Source organism: Muntiacus reevesi, chromosome 18, assembly GCF_963930625.1.
Source record: "Muntiacus reevesi chromosome 18, mMunRee1.1, whole genome shotgun sequence".
Taxonomy (NCBI): Eukaryota; Metazoa; Chordata; class Mammalia; order Artiodactyla; family Cervidae; genus Muntiacus; species Muntiacus reevesi.
Genome location: NC_089266.1, coordinates 38,014,657 through 38,035,921, shown reverse-complemented (window position 1 = coordinate 38,035,921; position 21,265 = coordinate 38,014,657). Strand labels below are relative to the sequence as shown.

General features: G+C 44.9%; 2 protein-coding genes across 4 annotated transcripts in view; one reads left to right on the top strand and one right to left on the bottom strand.

Moving 5' to 3' along the window:
- RAP1GAP2 (RAP1 GTPase activating protein 2) overlaps positions 1-1,549 on the top strand; it is a 140,250-nt gene extending 138,701 nt beyond the window's left edge. For all 3 annotated transcript variants that reach the window (XM_065908785.1, XM_065908786.1, XM_065908783.1), the window contains one exon: positions 746-1,549. The gene's annotated coding sequence lies outside the window, so the exon portion shown is untranslated. The remainder of the gene's footprint in view (positions 1-745) is intronic.
- Positions 1,550-16,081: 14,532 nt separating this feature from the next.
- On the bottom strand, positions 16,082-17,086 carry LOC136150173 (olfactory receptor 1D2-like). The gene has a single exon (XM_065910928.1). The coding sequence runs from the start codon at positions 17,072-17,074 to the stop codon at positions 16,082-16,084; it is 993 nt and encodes a 330-aa protein (XP_065767000.1). The 5' UTR covers positions 17,075-17,086.
- Positions 17,087-21,265: the final 4,179 nt, after the last annotated feature.

Genomic DNA, 21,265 nt, shown 5'->3' with positions numbered 1-21,265 from the left:
CAGTGCCTCTTCCCTGGTGTCTCTATGGTGGGACTCAGGTCTGGATGGGGAAGAGGGCACATGGCCTCAGGTGCCCATGGGAAGGGTTGCCTGATCGGATTGGACCCGGCTCACTGAGCATCTCCCTTCCCCGGAGCAGCCTGTTTCAGCATGCAGAGGGCAGTAGCCCAGAGCCCTGCTTCCTCAGTTGGCCCCTGGCCTCCCTGTTTTGGCAGCCTTTCTCTCCTCGTGTCTTTGTCCAGTTCTCTGAGATGAGACACGTCTTCCCTGTGTGTCCAGAGATGCCCTGGTCTCCTAAACCTGGTGCAGGGTGAGCCCAAGGAGGACCCTGCCTCCCAGCCTCAGTCAGGGACTCGTGAGGTTTGGTCCAGCTCTCCACCGCCAAGGCCTGGCCTCCTGCTAAGGAAGTTACTAGAGACCCGTCTGACTCCCAGCCTTCTCCCTGCCGTGGGGCTTCCAGGGGTATGAGTCAGGTTTGGAACCAAGGGGAGGAGCACAAGTGAGCACTCACTGTGTAAACCCGGCCTGTGTAAATGGGCATGTTGACACTCATTCCCACTTCCATCATGTACTTCAGGTGCCTTGTTCACTAAAGTAATGTTTGTGCCCAACTTCTCGGGCTGTGGCCTCTCTGTACCCTTGTCTCTGGCAGCCACCCGTCCTAAGCACATGTGAACACAAGCGTGTCCTTCTCTTCCTCTACCTACTATTCGATCATCTTCTGCCTTCTTCTTGTTTTTTCCAGGGAAGCCCTGATTCTGGCTCGGAGAAGGCTCCTATTCCAGCAGTTTGGGGGTGCCGTCCACTACTCTGACCGTCACAGGCCTGCTTTTCCACTGGCCACCTGGTCACCAGACAAGCTGTCTGTCCCAGTGTCCCGACCTGGCCGCAGCCTTGCCCGTCCCTGCCAGCACCTCCCCATCTCTGGACAAGGCCTCATCCCTCCAGGCTCCCTCCGCTCCTGACTGCCCGATGTGATGTGTGTCTGGGTCATTTGTCATCTCGTTCTGTCTGCAGGGGAAAGAGTTGGGCAAGGGAAGAGGGGGATCTGGGTACCAGTCAGAGTCCAGAGAGGCAGAGAGAGTGGTGAGGTGGGCAGGAGAGGCCGACAGCAGGGCACTACACCCAGGCAGGGGCAGCGCCGTGTCCTGGACGTGGTAGGCAGGAGGCTGCAGCCACACTGAGCATGTCTCCCTTCCCCGAAGCAGATGCACTTAGTAGTGGTAGAGGGAGCATTTTTCTAAGAATCTAGATTTGTAGTCGTCCTCGAAGGCGTCCTGATAGAAACCGGTTCTGCTGCTCCTACGTGTCTGGAGCTCCCAACATCTACTTGCTTCTGTGCTGGGAGTTTCTTACCCACCTGCTGACGTCAGGCCAGACTGCTTTTGCCCCTGCTGCCCCTGGATCTCGAGCTATGCGGTCGGGTGAAGCTGAGACACGCAGCTGGGCACGCGTGGGAGGCGTGTTCTTCTTGGACGGCTTCACTTCCTGCAGGAAAGCAGTAGCTGCCGGGGAAGTCGTCAGCCTCTCCCCTTTGAGCGGATGCCTTTCCCATGAAGGGGTGGGCAGCGGGGGTGGGAGGGTATTCAGGGGGAGCCCGGAGCATGCAGGAGCCTTGGCCAAGGAGAACCTCAGGCCCAAGGACTGACTGGGAGCCAAGTCACTGCTGGCTGTGGAGGTTCACGGGAGGCATCGAGACTTACTTCCATCCCCCACTTAGAGGGGAGCCCAAGAGGCGGGGTGGGGGACAATTGGTTGGGTTGGTCTAGCTTAGGTGTGGGGATGGGTGATGTCTTTCTGCAGTTTAGATGTCTGGCCTCCACCAGTGCCCTGGGGGATTCTTTCCAGCTACTAAGCCCTTTGGTTTTATCAGGGCTTGATCCACCCTAAATCTTAAATCCTTCTTTTCTCCTCTCCAGCCACAAGTCTGTAAGCATTTGTCACATGAGTGGGACTCCTGCAACCTAGGTCCCTGCTGGGTATAGTTCAGGCACTATCTGTTATCTGCACCCTCACCCTTTGCCGGGCTGAGCTGGCTCGCTGTCTGAGAAGTGGGCCCTCCTTTCTTCTCAGCCATCTGAGCCAGCGATAGGTCATTTCTGTTGACTGGCCATGGTGGGGTTTAAGGTGAGGAGGTGTCCTCCGAGTTAAACAGAGTCTGGAGAGCAGACCCTTGAGGGGTGCCACAGCTCCAAGTGTGTATGGGGCCTCAGTGACACACAGCTGCCGGGGTGATGCCGCTAGGTTCCTATTTCAACGAGCAGATTACATGGGCTTCCAACTAAATGCTGTATTTGCATCGGGATCTGGGCCTATCCCCAAAGCAAGACATAAAAATGTTGCACTCGTTTTTTGACTGATGTGACAATTTCCCCATTGCTTTTGCTTTTAGAGCAAAATCTTGGTCCTTCATCCCCAACTGACGTGAACTCTGTGGGATCCTATTTATAGGTTGGGTGGACGTCTCCCCTTCACACTATCTGGGAAATGTGTTTACTTAAAGTACTAGTCCGATTAGATTTATTCTGGTTAGAAGGTCAACAGTGTCTATTTAGCTTTTATTAAAGATCCCCATAGCAGCACGCATGGCTGGAATGAGGCCCGTGGATTCTGACAACGTTCTCTTGGCTGGGCTTCTGAAAGAACTTGAAAGGTCAAACTCCATTTCTTTAAAAACTGTTCCAGGTTCTGGCTGGCTTCTCTGAGTAGCTGGTATTTACAGTCGCCTGGTGGTTGTGCTGTGCTGTTTGTCATGCTCTGGGGGTCCCCTGGGGTTTTCAGGTGGTCCCCATTCTGTCCTACTTGGGAACCTTCCACTCACCTTCCCCCACTGCTCTGGCTGCTCTCTCTGCAGCCCCCACCTCCCGGGAGGGCTCTGCTCCCTGCCTCTGAGCCAGTGGCCAGGATGATTGCTCCGTGTGTCCAGAGAAACTGAGAGGCGTACGTGGGCTTCCTAAGAAACACACCCGAGAAGTAGCCTCTACCCTCTGTGTGCTGATGGAGATGCTCTGGGCAGGATCTGAAATGTCCCTCCCTCACTTCATCTAGGAAGTTTATTTTGTGGCTTCTAGAGTGTACCCCACTAGCCCCACTGAGGTCCAAAGCTGTGGAGGAGAGGGAGAACAAGGATAGGCCAGTCTCCCTTTGTCCCCTGGACCACGGGACTGACAGCTTGGGTTCCTGAAGGCCGCTCGCTCCATACCCTCTTGCATTGCTCCAGAATGTCTTTCCTTTTATTGCCCCATCTAGTCTTGGGGCTCAAAGGTTGCTCCAACCTCCTTGGTCTTTATGACTAGACTCAGCCCTGATGGTGTTCTTGCTGGTATTTGAGGCATCCCATGAGAGACGTATTTCCTGGATGTAACTTTGGCTCTGGGACCTCATGGAAGAAGCTATACTTTTCAGTTCTGTTGGGCATCCATATGCCTCTAATGAACTGAGGCTTAAAAACAGATGCAGAGAGAGCTGAAGGGAGAAGGTCTTAGCTAGAGTTTCTATCTCTGCTAATGGATGGAAATGGGAAAAACATTCTGTGCTTTAGCCTTGTCAGCTTCATCTCCATGTCCAAGCCTTCCGGGTGCCATTTGGCATCTAATCCAACCGTGTCATCTTCCAGATGAGAACCTTCAGCTCCAGTGAAGGGAAACAGCTTGCTTGAGGTCACATAGCCAGCTGGTGGCAAAACTGGGATGAGAATCCACAACCCAGAGCCCTTTCTTCGGCACTACCTATGTGGTTGGTGGAACAAGAGACTGGATTTACCGGGGCCGTGGGATCTGAGGAAGCCAGTGAGCCAGTTTCTCGGCACTGGTTGGGAGGTATCAGCCACAAGGGCTGGTGGGTCTCAGTCTCACTCTGTTCTTTTCAGCAGGAGGGATGTTCTTTGGGATTTTTTCAGTGAGGGTCCTGGGGATTGGCTGCAGCTCGTGCAAAGAAAACAAGGGGGGAAAGAGATTTCAGGGGACTGTTCCTCAGTGACATTAGTTCTTCAGTCCCTATCTGTAATGAGGGCATAGGCCTGGGCCAAGATGCAGTTAACCAAACCTCACTTTCCTTTTTTTTTTTTTTTAGTTAAGGAGAAAAGGGATAAAAGGAAACTCTTTGAACTCTCCCTGATCATTAAACAAAGGTAGTCAATAAGAACCTCAGCTCAAGGGATGATAGCCCGTTTCATGTTCTTACCCTGACGTTTAAGGTGCCAACTCAAACACTACCTTCATTCATTCTTAGTCAACAGAGACAGGTCTGTTGTGGGGGGACGGTCGAGGTTCAAACAGATCTCGTGGCTGCCAGTGGCTGGCAGGGGCCCCGTGGCTCTCTCAGAGCAGGGTGTCAGCAGCTTGCCAGGGCTGTTCCTACCGCCTGGGGGCCCCGACTGGGGCATTCTGTTCTGCTCTGATGGCTGTTTTATCGCCAGTTCCTTACCTACCCCAACCCCACAGCTCCCTCCTTTCAGCAGGGCCCTGTGCCTCTTTGGGAGAAAGGAGGAACCCCCCACTAAGGCCAAGGACAGTGGAGTCCTGCCTAGTGAGACCCTATTGGGAGGCAAGGGCACTGTCCTGTCCTTATCAGTCCCAGGGAGAGAGTGTGTGGCTGGAAGACTGGAATTTAAATGCCATCGTTTCTGATTTTGTGACATTTCTACTTGGAAGGGTTAATCCCCCGCTTCCTGCTCCTTAGCATGTGTGTCCACTCTCCCCTCTCCCGGGCGTTGCCCTTCCACACTCCAGCCTGGGGAGTGCCGCTGTTTACGTGTGAAGAGATTCCTCTGTGTGCTAGAACCTGCAAAGTGTAGCTTGGAGATGATGATCCATGTGATGATGACTTTTCTTTCTTTCCTCTTTCAGAGGAGGTGATTTGTAGACCCCCACCCCCACCCCCACCCCCACCTGCCTATGTAATGTAAATAGTGTACATTTAATTTATTGCTATGGTAGCACATTGTATTTGTTAATGTATAAAATGAATTCTAAAAGGTTGACAAATGTATATTTTGTTGCTTAAATGTGTCTTTGCAGAAATTGACAATAAATAAGATATTTTGTGTCCATCAGTGTTCAGACTTCTTTGCCTAGGGCCCCAGTCCTGCGCATCTTTCAGTACATCAGAGATTGAATCCATTTTCCCATAGGCTGTATCTAACCTGTAGGTGTATTAGTCAAGAAACATCCCTCTGACCACTGGCACCCACCCCCCACCCCCCAGCTTCATTCTCAATAGCCAATCAAGTTGCTCTTCCCTCACCTTTGATACCTAACCAAGTTCCTCTTGATAATTTTCCATCCAATTCCTCACCCGGCCATTGGCTAGAAATCCCCATTTGTCCCTGTTGTATTTGGAGTTGAGTTCAGTCTCTCTCCCTGATTGCAATAGCCTTAAATCCTCAAATAAACTCTTCCTTGCCTTTTGAACTCTGGGGCAGTTTTTCCCTGACAGGTGGCTAACTTGTCCTCCTCTGCCCCCCAACCTAGCCTCTCCTCTGCACATCCACACCAGTGTTAGTAGGGAGAAGAGGGAGGCAGAAGAGACCTCTGATTTTGAGACTGCTCCCGAGTGAGTACAGTGTTAGTTGTGGTACTTTGAGAAGCAGACACCAAGACACGAAGAAGACATTTATTAGAAGAAAGACCTGTGAGAGAAAATGGGGAGGGAGCTGAAGAAAGCTGAAGAATTGTCAGACTGCCACGCGGATCTGACCATGAGTGAAGAAGAGATGGGAGGAAGCAGCATGGCATGGAGGCATCTTTGATGCCAGTTCATTTCTTTTCTTTTTTTTTTTTTAAATTTTTTTTATTTGTTGGAGGCTAATCACTTCACAGTATTTCAGTGGGTTTTGTCATACCTTGACATGAATCAGCCATAGAGTTACACGTATTCCCCATCCCGATCCCCCCTGCCAGTTCATTTCTAAGAAAATTCTAAGCAAGGCTATTGCAGAGCCCTAGGCACTGTCACCATCTCCCTGCAGCTCTTCCATTGCAGGCAGATTCTTTATCACTGAGCCACCGGGCCCACAGCAATGTAGGGGGTGGTTAAAGCCTCCTTTCTCTTGGTTCTTTTTGCCTCTCTGTCTGATATAAACCCTCTGTTGGCTCCTTGTGCTTGGCAGGTTTTCAGATGCTGCTGATTTGTTATAAATTCCCTTGTTATGAGAGAAATCTACACGCATACAGTCTTTGCTTAATAGTGTAAGAATTTCAAGTTTGGCTACTTCCTTGGTGTCCACTCAGCTCTCAGGATGTCCCCTTATCCTCACCACCCTTGCAGGTAGCAATATCTGCTGCTCTATGTCACATCCTAGCACTCTTTCTCTTCACCCTGCATCTACCTTCTCCTTTCTCCAGACACTAGCCGTGACAAGTGGTTTTGGCAATGTTAAGACAATCATCATATATGACTCACTGTGGGATGTGTTTGGAGGACCCTCAATCTTGTAGGAATAAACAGAAACAAGCCAAATGCTCTTCTTTCATGGAGCCAATCCCCCTCTTCTACTGCCTGGTGAATGAGGTGGAGTGTTGCTTTTATTGCTGGTTCTAATGAAATGGTATCCTTCTGCCAGCCTGGTGGTGTTCCATAGTTGGCTCCAGTGATCCAGTGGTTCTCTGAATTTGAAATGCAGATTTGGCAGATCACTGTTTTGGCTCATTCAAATCTCTGTGCTCCCATGACAGATACTATTTGTAGGAACCAGAGTTAAGTTCCAGGGAGGAACTCTGAGAAGTAGTTATGACACCTAAAGGCAGTGATCGGCTGAAGGGGGCCACCAGACTTCATTTCTTCAGACAGAGATAATACCTGTTGGGAGCATCAGGTCATCCCTGCTTCAGACCAGCTCCCTCTACCCTCAGAACAGAAAACTGCTCCCATCCAGGGATGGCTTCTCAAGCATTTTAGTTTTAGAGTGCATAAAAATCACCTGGAGAGACTGTTAAAAATGCAGATATCAGGCACCATTTCAGAGGTTCGAATTTGACTGGGTCCCAGGAATCTGCATTTTTAATGAGCTTGTGAAGGATTCTGATGCACTGATCTGGTTTGTAGTCTCTATATACATCCCTTTTCTATTACAATAGTCTCAGTGGGAAATGGATGGGGAACAGTGAGGGTGTGGGGAGTTTGAGAGATGCCAGTCCCCCACCTAAGGGGACTATTATTATCATTATCACAAATATGGGAGAAATGTCTGTCCCAGCAAGACACAAGCTCTTACAGGAAAATGAAAGGAAATCGCTTAGAGAGAAGAGAATAGAGAAATATAAATAAAACATGAAGCTTGTAAGGAATAGTTTAAGATGAAAATGCATTATGACTGCATGAATGACCAGGGCCTCCTGTAATAAGACTGGGAGAAAAGATGAGGTCATGCTTGAAGCAGAGAGAAAGGACTTGGTGAAAAGAAATAAAAAAATCAGATCCTGAGGATTAAAAATTAAATTAAAATTAAAAATTAAAACACAGCTAGAGCCTCTTTCTCCAAACCAAGCCGAATTATCAGATGAAAGATGTGATGGGAGACTTTGGAAACCCACTGGCAATCTAGGAACAAATCAGCTGCTGGAAAGAGCTGAAGATAGCACCCCTGGGTGACATGTTCCCTGTCACTAATGATGTTAGAGGCAAAGTAATCTAGTAACTACAGTAGGTAAATGAAAGGATGTGGCTGATGAATTGACTCCATCAAGGGGAATAATAACACAAAACAGCCCCATAAAAGAACTAGCAGAAACAAACTGGCACATAAATGACCCCACACGAAGACAAACAAATGATTAGACAGATGTAAGTTAGATTGTGTTACAGAAAAATGCAGACACTTTATGAGAAAGATGGGAGAAACTGTGCTCAAAGTATTGGATCAGATAAATTTTACTAATCACCTTTCAAACATTATATTAACATTAAATATATATATATAAGACTAACAATGAAGTCTTCATAGCCTTGCTCTAAAGTATCAGTTGGTGGGTTTTACAAGAATTTATCACTAATAAGGAATTTGAGGGAAAGTTCAGGGAAAACGAACAGCAAAGCCTAGATGAAATCCATCTATGAAACCTAGTATAGTAGTATATGTAATGGGAAAGGATTTTAACTTGTTTAATCATAGATCTTTTTTTTTTTTTCTTTCTTTTTTTGGTTGTGCCTCATGGCTTGAGGAAATCTTAGTTCCCTGACCAGGGATTGAACCTAGACCCAAGTCAGTGAAAGCACTGAGTTCCCTGGACCTGCAGGGAATGCCGTAGAATTTTCTACCAAGGAAGAGAGCTTCCAAAAATATAGAAAGGATACATTTCCAGCAGATATAAACAACTGGAATCTATTACAAGGATTCAGCAATGATAAAATTATTATCTAAGATTTTAATTCAGTGACTAATGCTAGCCCATGTACACTAGGATGACTAGGTTGCAGAACATGAAGCAGTTCAAACTGGTTTAAACTGACAAAAAAGGAGGCATTTATTAAAAAGAGAGAGGGGTCTATACAAAAAATTGATGAACAACAGAGCTTAATCTATAGCACAGGGAACTACATTCAGTATCTTATAATAACCTATAACAAAAAATATCTGAAAGACAAAACTGAATCAATTTGCTGTGCAATCTGAAATTAATGCAATATGGTAAATCAACTATACTTCATTAAAAAATGAGGGGAAAAAAGGGACAGGGTTTCTCCTAGATTCAAAACGAAGGGGATACAACTAGGCCAATAGTAAGACAACAAAGGTCATCAGGCCTTATGCCTATCTCTCACTTCTTTCTGCATTTCTCTGTATTTCTTTTCTCTTTGTTGTGTTGTGTCACTTCCTTATGAATATTGAAGGTTTTTTGCTTGGTTTATTCTCTCTCTGAAGACCAGCTAAGCTGGTGTCAGCACCATTTTGTCTTCACTGCCTAGACCTTTTAAAAATTTTTTAATTTTTTTTTATTTTTTGTTTTTTTCATTTATTTATATTAGTTGGAGGCTAATTACTTCACAATATTGTAGTGGTTTTTGTCATACATTGATATAAATCAGCCATGGATTTACATGTGTTCCCCATCCCAATCCCCCCTCCCACCTCCCTCCCCACCCAATCCCTCTGGGTCAACCTAGTGCACCAGCCCTGAGCACTTGTCTCATGCATCCAACCTGGACTGGTGATCTGTTTCACACTTGATAATGTACATGTTTCAATGCTATTCTCTCAGATCATCCCACCCTTGCCTTCTCCCACAGAGTCCAAAAGTCTGCTCTATACATCTGTGACTCTTTTTCTGTCTTGCATCTAGGGTTATGGATTTGGGTCCATGAATTGTTTCGTCAGCTGGCACGATGTTAGGCTTTGTCAGTAGAGGGTGCAAGAGAGGCACTGCAAAAGGTAAAGGAGTTTTGTTTCTGGTAGACCTGTGCAGGTTTTGTTGTTCAGTGGCTAAGTCATGTTGGACTCTGCGATCCCATGGATGGCAGCAGGCTGGGCTTCGCTGTCCTTCACTATCTTCTTGCGCAGGCTTGGCAAGCTCTTAGACCTCACTTGGAAAACCCTTGCAGCACAGGCACACGCACTAGCTCCAGGCCATTTGCGGTTTCTCTTCATAAGGAGCTAACTGCTTGAAGTAGAGAACTGGAATTCTGGCCATTTTCCTCAGAGAATCCCTGTCAGAGGGGAGAATTGGCAATCAGGCACTTCTCCTCTGAGAGCTCTATTTGAAAAAGGAGCTGGCATCTAGAAATTGCTTCAGAGCGCCTTGTGTCTGTCTGAAGAAGCCTGGCTCTCCAGCTCTTAATGTCCTAGAACACTGTCTCTGACTAGATGGTAGGTCCCAGGCTCCTGCCTTTTCCCTCAGAGAGCTATTTCTCCATGTGAGCCTGAAGGCTGCCTATTGAATGTTTCTCCTATTTTTGTGGTTTTCTAAAGAAAATCGACCATCAAGCATTTCTCCTCTATCAGTGCTGCCAAGCTGTGGAGGGGGGAGGGCTGAGCCTCTGGCACTTCACCCCAGAGAGAGCTGTCTCCCTGTACAAATAAAGGAGCTAGACATCTGTCTTTTCTCCTCAGAAAAAGCTGTTTCCTTTTCTGAGGCAGAGTGCTGGCAATCTGGCATTTCTCCTCAGAGTATGGTCTGTCTGAGGTGGAGGACCAATCATTGGGCATTATCTCCTCAGAGAGGTCTGTCTCTCTGCTTGAAAAAACCTGCAGACTCTCCTGAATTTCACTTCATAGAGACCTATCTCTGCCTAAAGCAGTCTTGCTGGCCAGCCCTTCACCTTCTAGAGGGCTGTCTCTAACTGAATGGTAGTTCTGAGCCTCCTGCCTTTCTCCTCAGAGAGCTGTGTTTCTGTGTCAGCTGGAAGGTTGACCATGAGGCTTTTTTCTTCCTGAAGGACTCTCTGTTTGATTAACAATACCAACCAACAAGCATATCTCCTCTGATGGGATGTCTGTCTATTCAAGGGGCAGGGCTGAGCCTCAGGTTTTCACCTCAGAGAGAGTAGTCTCTCTGGCTGACTCAGAGAGCTGGACATCTTTCTTTCTGTCACAGAGCTCTTTATCCTTTTCAAATTAGAAGGCCAGCTATTCCAATAACTATGATACAGATTATGTCAACATGCAGCACTCCTTTTTCCTAGAAGCTGTTTTCTCCCCTCTTTCTCCTATTAAAAAACTACACATGAGAAAAGCAAAAGAACTGACAAGAACAACAAAAGAGAAGGCCAGCTATTCCAGATTTCTCCTCAGAAAAGCTTTCTGAGGTAGAGTGTTGGCAGTCTGGTGTTTCTTCTCAGAATGCGGTCTCTCTTTGTGAGGTGGGGGAATCGGCCATCGGGCCAGTTTCATCACAGAGCTCGGTGCCTCTGTTTGAAAGAGTGAGGTGGCCATCCTGAATCTCTCCTCTCAGTGTGCTGTGCATTTCTGAAGCCAAAGCCTGGCTCTTTCCGGTTCTCCTATGCGTGATCGACAAGCCCTCAGGCCTCACTGGGCAAACACTTGGTGCGCATGCGTCGGCTCCAGGTTTGGCTGCCCGAGCGCCGGCTGCTGTCTCGGCAGCGGATCCAGGCCTTGCCCGCAGTTTCTCCAGTGCATGGGCCCGCGATGTGCCACGGCCCGGAGCACCCATTGGCTTCTCCCAGCAGCACCCTCTTCCTACACCTGCTGCTCCGTCACCTCAGGAGTTTCCCGTGAAGTGTGAAACTGGCAGTGTCTACATGGAGCACGGGGAGAGACGGAAGTAACAGGCAGACCGCTCCAGACTGGTAGGTGCAGGTTTAATACTCGGGGAAACCATGACGGTTATCTTGAGTGACTGCTAGAGAAGTAGATCTCTGCACCCACCTGCTGGAACCTTAAAAGTGTGTTGTTCCTGTTGTCGTTTAGTCGATAAGTTGTGCTGGATTCTTTTGTGACCCCATGGACAGTAGCCTGCCAGGCTCTTCTGTCCCTGGAGTTTCCCAGGCAAGAATAGGGCGGTGGGTAGCCATTTCCTTCTGCAGGGCATCTTCCCAACCCAGGAATTCAAACCTGTGTCTCCTGCCTTGGCTGGCCTATTCTTTACCTCTGAACCATCAGGGAAGCTTAAAAGTGTTTACAGAGGTCTTAACAGGTCAAATCTTTACTTTTACCTCTTTTCTTCTTTTTCTCCCGTATACTCAAACACAACACATTCTATACACATATATGCCTTTCTTCCAGTTACCTTACTGAATTCTTTAGTTTTTAGTGGATTTTTCTGGTTTTTCAAGTATAAATCCTTTTACCTGACCTAATTAATCATAGTTTCTTTTTTCTTTCCACTTAGCTGCCCTGCCCTGTCTAAAGTCTTATAGCTTGGTCAGGCTCTTCTAAAACGTTAAACGAAATTGATGACAGTAGGGGTATTAATATCCATGTAGACTTTAGCAGGAATGCTTCTGGAGTATCATACAGTTTGTGATTCACTGTGGTCTTCTAAGTCTTTATTAATTAAGGTTTCTTTGAATCCCTAGTTTACTGAGAATTTTTTATTTTTAAACTCAGTGATCGATGTTAAATTTTATCCAAGGCCTTTGTTCATTTAACTATCTGATTGTTGTCATTGCATGTTGTTTAAAAAATGTAATTCTAGACTTAATCTGCTCGTATTTCATTTAGAAACTTTGCATCAAATTCCTTGACAAAAGACAGAACCGGGGCAGTGGGAATGGGTGCTTGGTGCTGGTAGGAAAGAATTACTTAGTTTGCATGTGTGCTAAGTTCGTGTACTACTTGTGTCAGACTGTTTGCAACCCTATGACCTGTAGCCTGCCAGGCTCTTCTGTCTGTGGAACTCTCCAGGCAAGAATACTGGAATGGGTTGCATGCCCTCCTCCGGGGGATCTTCCTGATCCAGGGAGCAAACCTGGGTCTCCTCTGTCTCCTGCATGGGCAGCCAGGTTATTTACCACCAGCACCACTTGGGAAGCCCATTGCTTAGTTTAAGGAAGGGTTAAAGGATCCAGGACTGTTTTGCTCCCCAGTGGACCAGGAGGGTTGGCAGAGACATCCTTTCTTTTGACTTGACCTAACACTATGCAAGAATCGAACGTGGTTTAGTGACGACACCACCACGACCACGACCACGAACACGACCACGACCACCACCACAAAGATGGTGAACTAGATTTAAGTTTCTATAATGACACTTATAGAGACATTACTTTGCTAACAAGGGTCCATATAGTCAAAGCTATGGTTTTTCTAGTAGTCATGTACGGATGTGAAAGTTGGATGGTAAATAAGGCTGAATGCTGAAGAATTGATAATTTTGAACTGTAGTGTTGGAGAAGACTTTAGCGCCAGGAGATTAAACCAGTCAATCCTAAAGGAAATCATCCCTGAATATTCATTGAAAGGACTGATGCTGAAGCCCCAATACTTTGGCCACCTGATGGCGAAGTGACGGCTCATTAGAAAAGTCCCTGATGTTGGGAAAGATGGAAGGCAGAAGGGGACGACAGAGGATGAGATGGTTGGATGGCATCACCGACTCAATGGACATGAGTTTGAGCAAGCTCCGGGAGATGGTGAAGGACAGGGAAGCCTGGCGTGCTGCAGTCCATGGGGTGGCAAAGAGTCGGACACGACTGAGCGACTCAACAACAGTAATGACGCTGGAGATCTCTGCCCAGGCGCCACTGGAGGGCGCGCGCAACCAGCGGAAACAGCAAGCATCGCTCCGCGGCGGTTGGGAAAGAATAATTAGAGCGCCGACTTTTCCCGGCTTTTCATTAGCTGGTTCTGCGGGAGTCCCGCTTTTCTGACCTCCTCATTGGCTGTCGGCCGGTAAGTCTTTGGACAGCCCCTTCTGAGGGTTTGAAAAGGTTGTAGGAGAGAGCCAGAAGTCCGGGTTTACCGGGACCAATCAATCAGGGCCTCTCACTGGGCTCTCAAACAGGAGGCTCAACCCCTCCTCTCAAGACTTCCCAGTGTCTGCTGCCTTACTCCGGCGGCTCTCGCTTTGGGGTGGCCGAGGTTCTCCTTGGCGCTTTAGCGGGCTTCCGTAGCGGAGCCGATGCTCTTCGAGTGGCTGTCATCTCTCTTTAGCGTTGTTTGCCTTAGACCCGCGGCACACAGGGCTGGATGAGCTTCGGGAGACAGCTGTAACCGGGGTGGATTTGGGGGGCTCAGCAGTGCCAACCCTGTAGAAAACAGCTGGAGCGGGGGAAGGGATGTCTTGCTTGAGCTACAGATCTGGAGTCTGGGGTAGAGTCCTGAATGGGGAAGGAGATCACTGTAGACAGCTTTTACCCTTTCCTACCAGAGCTGGGCAGGAGGTATTCCCTTCAGCTGGGATCTCCCAGTGGGAGCGTCATACCTTTGAGGGCCCTTTAGACATTTGTATTTGTAGACATTGAAAAAAACACTTAGTAATTTTAACTTTGAAGTTTTAGTATTTTGGAGTCAATAATACATTATATATATATATATATATATATATATATATATATATATATATATATATTAGGATTCAGTCATATTATTAGTCCTTGGAAAACTTGTAGGCCCAAGGCGGGATGCCTATAGTGGGTAGTAGAAAAATTATGGTGCTGTCCCACCCTCCTCCAACACACACACAAACACATACATGGTTTTCAGAGAAAAACTGGCTCCCCAGCTCTCTGCAGCCCAGGGCTTGGTGCTGCTGAATAGACATTTGTAGATAAAAGGCTGAAGGAGTATACTAGAATAGGACCTGGGAGGATCCTTGCTAAACAATAAAATTGAATATGGAAAATGCAAGCCAGTCTGGCTCTGATACTATGGCTTCTCTGATAGCTCAGTTGGTAAAGAATTCACCTGCAATGCAGGAGACCCTGGTTTGATTCCTGGGTTGGGAAGATCCACTGGATAAGGGATGGGCTCCCCACTCCAGTATTCTTGGGCTTCCCTTGTGTCTTGGCTGGTAAAGAATCTGCCTACAATGTGAGAGATCTGGGTTTGATCCCTGCGTTGGGAAGATCCCCTGGAGAATGGAAAGGCTACCCACTCCAGTATTCTGGCCTAGAGAATTCCATGGACTCTATAGTCCATGGGGTCGCAGAGTCGGACACGACTGAACGACTTTCACTTTCACAGAGTTAGTGGTCTAATCATGTGGGCTTGGGTCAGGAGGTAAGATGCTTATTGTAGTGGGCACTGCTACACTGGCAACCTGGCAAAAACCACTCCAGCAGCATTGGTCACTACCCATCTGGATCCCTCTCCTATTGCTCTGAACTTTGAACTACGAAGATAACACAGAGTCAGTGTCTAGGTAATTTTAAGTAGTTTGTTCCTGTGTAGATGTAGACAAATAGTTGGGCCAGAAAAATCTGTGGAGGAAAGGATTAACTGTGGGTTACTCTTTGGATATCAAAGCAGATATGGGGATGTGGAAGGAAGGGTACAGACTTATTTTTCATTTTACTCTTGACAGTATTTTTTTTTTATTTTTAAAGTAACAAACATAAAAAATAAAAGCTGCAGAAATGAATAATTAGTGAAAAGTTTCTTTCTTACTCTGATGTCCCTATTTCCCTATCCAGAGGGAACTTCTAAGTTACCTGAATGTCCTTCACAACAATTTATGCAAAGAGGCATTTATGTATACAGAATGAAATCTTAGCTTACTAGCTAGCTATCGGTGGCCCTCGAAGACAATGCTTCTGCATTGAAAAAATGGAGCTGTGCTTCCCAGATCCCCCTTCAGTGACAGGCTTGCTGTCTAGCTGTGGAGAATGCAGCAGTCAGCAGAGAGCCTCTAGCTGTCAGCTCCTCGAGGGTTTTCTTCAGCTGCACGTACCCTCCTTGTCTGCAGCTGCGTCTTTCCCAGGGTAATCCACACCTGGTGGTTATAAAGCCTGTCCATTTTGGCTCGCTGGGAGACAACTCTGATGGTCAGTGTTCACTCCAGATCTCTGTACTGGGTTGGTCAACACTTTGTGGGCTTGCTTATAATTTGACTTCCTCCTCTGCCTGATCAAGCTTCTTCCCTTGTTCCTTCACATATATCTATTCCTAACAAACATTTTGTACTCCAAACTCCATCTCAGCACCTGCTTCTGGAGAACCCAGCCTGTGATACTGTCTTGATGGCATCATTGCCACCACTCGCATTATTTCAGATTGCTTAAATTCTTTGCATGTACCCTGCTGCACATACCCTTCCTGGCAGTGTATCTGGTAAGGGACAGTTTTGCCTATGACAGCTGCAGTAGGGGTAACACAAATCATCGTCTATAAATGGCTTGCAAGTCATTCTTCTAAGAGAAGGTCAGAGCTCAGAAATTTGAGTGAATGTGTGTTAGCATGAGTGACCTCCTTAGGCTATAATTGAATATATCTGGATGAGGCTTGGACTGTGGTCTTGTCTGACAAGTTGAAGGATTTGATCCTACAAACGTCTTCTGTTAGTCTTAGTGTGCCCTTATTTATTGCCAAGGCTGGTGAAGTCTAAGGGTCATTGGTTTACACATGCATGTCTTTTCTTTACTATAAAGCAACAGATTCATTCTGAGCTGGATCTGTGTCTTAATTAGCTTCTGTATCTCATACCGGATAATGCCTTGCACATGATGGAGGAAATTCCCAGACTCAACTTCAGTGCCTCAGTTTCCTTCCTGTCAATCTCTGGAAGGCTTTTCCTAAGAGGAGTCTTCCCAGAGCCCCATGCATGTCCTTGTTCCTCAGGCTGTAGATGAAAGGGTTCATCATGGGTGTCACCACAGCATACATCACTGTGGCTACTGAGTCCTTCATGGAGTGGGTTTTGAGGGGCTGCAGATACACCATACCAAGTGTCCCATAGAAGAGGGAGACCACAGCCAAGTGGGAGCCACAGGTGGAGAAAGCTTTGTATTTGCTGGAGGCTGAGGGTATTCGGAGGATGGCTCTGACAATCCAGACATAGGACATGACCATGATCCCTAAGGGGGTGAAGAAGATGAAGCAACCTGTGGTAATCTGCACTGTGTGAATCACCTGGGTATTGGAACAGGCGAGCCTCAGCAGGACGTACATCTCACAGAAGATGTAGTGGATTCTCCGGGACCCACAGAAGGTCACCTTTGTCATGAGGAGGGTGAGAAAGAGACCGTACAGGACAGAGAGTGCCCAACACAAGGTGAGGAGCAAAATGCAGAGCCCAGGGCTCATGGCTGCGATGTAGTGGAGAGGGCGGCAGATGGCCACATAGCGGTCATATGCCATCGTGGCCAGGATGAGGTTGTCCAGGGTCACCAAGCAGACCAGGAAGTAGAGCTGGGTCAGACACCCTCCATATGAGATGGCTTTGTTCTGGGACTGAAGGTTCACCAATGTCTTGGGGATTGTATTGGTGACGAAGAAGAGGTCAGTGAAGGAGAGGTTGGCCAAGAATAAGTACATGGGAGTGTGCAGGTGGGAATCAAAGCTGATGGCCAAGATGATGAGCGCGTTTCCCATTACTGTGACCAGATACATGGACAGGAACATCCAAAACAGGATCTGCTGCTCTTCAGGACTCTCCGAGATCCCCAGGAGGAGGAAGTCAGAGAAACCACTCTGGTTGCCTCCATGCATTTCCCCAGCCGTCTGCAACATCAGCACCAACATGTGTTTACTAATTGCCTTTGATTAAGGACATTCAGATAAGCAAAATCAACTATTTTCTTAACAATAAAAATACTTCAGGCTGATTTCAGAAATTTTTTCCCATAAGCAGCAAAGTAATACCAGAGGAAAAAAACGTAATGTAGAAAATCTTTATGCAACCTAATCATTCCAGCAACTTCTAATCTGGCATATTCAATATTATGGAAATAATGTCTATGTCTTATTTTAAGCCCTGTCATCTTACAATATTCTTAAAATGCCTAAAGATTTAGTATGCTCTATTTTGATATTGCATAAATTTGAAAATAATATTTGAAATAGGTATATGCATTATAGCAAATGGACATTATACAACTGGACAAAGGGGAAAAGTAAAAATATTGGAAGGGAAAAGAAAAATGTATCACTATTTACTGATAAAATGATCTGGGAAGCCTAAGACAGTCAACCAAAATGCCATTGAAAATGAACAAAGGTATATGAGGTTGTGCAGTAAAAAGTACCCAGATCATGCTAGCCTTGTTAAGATTTTAAAAATTTTATACTGTGTAAAAGTTTTAAGCAGAATGACCAATATAAACTGGTTTAAGCAGCAGTGTATATATATATTAGCAACTACCTTTGTTTGTATTTTACCAATAGTGTTTCAAAAATCAGGTGTAGCTGTTGCATTTTTAACCAGATACTTTTCAGTGCCTATCATGAGACACTATGCTTTTCTAATATTTAAAAATACTGCCAAGGGGCAACTAAGCCCACGCACCACTAACAGCACATGTACCGCAATGAAGACCTAGAACAGTCAAAAAACAGAAGTAAAAAAATATATTAACACTCCTGGTTTAAATTACTTGTCATATTTTATTTAGGCTTTTGTAGTTGTATTTATTAATATAAATGAGGTTTATCTATAGTTTCTTTTTTGGTATGATTTGGTGTGCATTAGATTTAAAATTAAACTTGCTTTCATTTATTGTCAATTTCTAATGTTTAGAATTTGTTGGGATTTCTTCAGCAGGTTAAGATATGAATTTTAAAATATATTACATGGAATTATTTTTCCAAATAAAAATAGCTTCTCTACTCTGTTGGAATCTATTGATTAAAAGCAAAAAATTTCCAGTGTGAATCATTCAAGCAATACAGAAAAAATAAAACTAAAATGAAAGCTTAATTTAGCCAAGATGATTAGTCAAGAAAAATGATTAAAAGACATCTTTGGCCACCTGATGCAAAGAGCTGACTCATTTGAAAAGACCCTGATGCTGGGAAAGATTGAGGGCAGGAGGAGAAGGGATGGAAGGAGAAGGACAGAGGGTGAGATGGTTGGATGGCATCACCGACTCAACGGACATGGGTTTGGGTGGACTCCGGGAGTTGGTAATGGACAGGGAGGACTGGTGTGCTGCGGTTCATGAGTTGGACATGACTGAGCAACTGAACTGAACTGAGATTGGAAATGAGGAATTACAGTATCTCTCTGCACAGATGACATGATCTTGCATATAGTAAATCTTATTAAATATTCCTACTGAAAAACTACTACAACTAATAAATGAAATCAGATAGATTGCACAGCAAGATCAATATAGAAAAATTGATTGCATTTTTTTATACTTGCAATAAATAATCAGAAAATGAAGTTAATAATTTCATTCATAATTGCATCAAATAGAAAATGATCTTTAGGAATAAACTTAACAAAAATTCAAAATTTGTACTCTGAAAACTACAAATATTGTTGAAAGAAATTAAAGATCTAGATAATCAGAAAAAAAAAAAAAACAACCCATGCTCATGGATTGGAAGACTTAATATTGTTAAGATGGCATAGTCCCCAACTTGATCTACAGACTAAATACAGCCTCTATCAGAATTCCAGCTGATTTCTTTTGTAGAACTTCATGTAAATTGATTCAAAAATCCATGTGAAAGTGCATGGGACCCAGAATAGCCAAAACCATCTTGAAAAACAAAAACAGATTTGGAGGATTCCATGTCCCAATTTCAAAGCTCACTACAAAGCAATAAAGATAGACATATAGATCAATGGGATAGAATTGAGATTCCAGAAATAAACTCATGTGTCTGTGGTCAACTGATTTTCAACAAAGATGTCAAGATCAGCGGGAAAAAGATGTCTTCAATGAATAGTTCTGGGCCACCAGGATAGCCATGTGCCAAAGAGGTGAACCCTTACCTCGCACTGTATGCAAAATTTAACTCAAAATTGATGAATGACACAGATATAAGAGCTAACACTGCGAAAGGCTCAGAAGAAAACAGGCAAATCTTCAAACCTTAGATTTGGCAAAGAGTTCTTAGATATGACACCAAAAGCAACAGAAGAAAAAAATAAATTCAATTTAATCAAAATTAAAAATGTTTGTGCTCTCAGTGACACTATCAAGAAAGTACAAATACTTCCACAGTGGTAGAAAATATTTGTAAATTATATATCTGATAAGGCATTTACATGTAGAATATATAAAGAACTCTGATAACCAAATAATGAAAAGAAAAATGACCCAATTAAAAGCAGGCAAAGATTCTGAAGGCATTTTTCCAAGGAAGATACACAAATGGCCAGTAGGCACACAGCAAGATGCTGAACATCATTAGTCATCAGGGAAATGCAAATGAAGGCCACCACTTCACACCCTCTAGGAACAATTCAGATAATAAACAATTCAGAAAAGAAGAAGCCTTTGCAAGGAGGTTAAGAAATCAGAACACTCCTATACTGCCAATGGGAATGAAAAATGGTGCAGCCATTTTGGACACAGTCTAGCATTTCCTCAAAAGGCTAATCAGAGTTACCAAATGGCTCAGCAGTTCCACTCTAGGTATCTCCCAAGAGAAATCAAAACATAGGTCCACATACAAACTTGTACATGAATGTTTATAGCAGCGTTATGAGTTCAAACGATAAGGAATCTGCCTGCAAAGCGGGAGACCATGGTTCCATCCCTGGGTCGGGAAGATCCCCTGGAGGTCATGGCAACCCACTCCAGTATTCTTGCCTGGAGAATCCCATGGACAGAGGAGCCTGGTGGGGTAGAGTCCATGGGGTCGCAAAGAGTCGGACATGACTGAGCAACTAACACACACATAATGCCCCAAAGGTGGAAATAATCTATATGTCTGTTACTTGGGCATGGATAAACAAAATGTGGCACATCCATACAATAGAACATTATTCAGCCATAAAAAGGAATGAATTTCTAGTACATGCTGCAACATGGATGAACCTTGAAAGCATGAAAGAAGCCAGTCACGAAAGACCACATGTGATATTATTCCATTCATATGGAAGGCCAGGATAGGGAAATCTATAGAGACAGGAAGTAAATTAGTGGTTGATTACACCTGAGAGAAGGGTGATGGGTAAGAAGCAGACAGCTGAAGAATACAAGGTTTCTTTTGGAGGTGATGGAAGCATTCTAGAATTTTTTCTTCTTAATTATTTTATTAAAATTTTTTTATTAGAGTAATTATATGATTTACAGTGTTGTGTTAATTTCAAGTGCACAGCAAAGTGAATCAGTTATACATATATCCACTCTGTTTTAGATTCTTTTTTCATCTTTTTCCTTAGCCTCCTATTGTCTTCATAAAAGGGAACCATGGGATTGAAGCTGCAGTCAGTGCCCTTTTGCTCTGAGCCCGGGGCAGTTCCTGACATTTTTTAGGGTCTTTCTCCCTGTTCCACTGACTGCTTCATCCCTTGCTGTTCCTTACTTACTGATTTTCCAGGACCTCATTGAAGAGAATCACCACCAATTTTCTCCCCAGCAAAAACTTTGCACTAAATCTGCTGGGTCTTTTGACACCTTACAGCTTGTCCCTCAATCCAAGCCCATTGATCTACATCATGCAATGATTCCTCTTAAGTTCTTGATTTATGATGTCACCTGTTGTCCAGAGTGGTTTTCAATTTTTAAATTACTTTTTAAATTTCTTTGGTCATTTTGAAGTGGAATATTTGCAAAGGAGGGAAGTGAATATCGTTTCTCTTCTTCTCTATTAAATTGTTTCATTAGGGGAAAAAAGTGTTGATATGGGAACTGTCTTCACAAGAACAGCATTGAAGGAGAAAAATACAATGAAAAGTTATGTCATATTTTATTTCATAAAAGTAAAAGACCTCCTTCACCAAAACACCATAATATAGCAGCAAAACATGAACAA

What these genes read in the sequence shown, in the direction of transcription:
- LOC136150173 (XM_065910928.1), bottom strand. Translation starts at nt 17,074, where the DNA reads ATGTTGGTGCTGATGTTGCAGACGGCTGGGGAAATGCATGGAGGCAAC.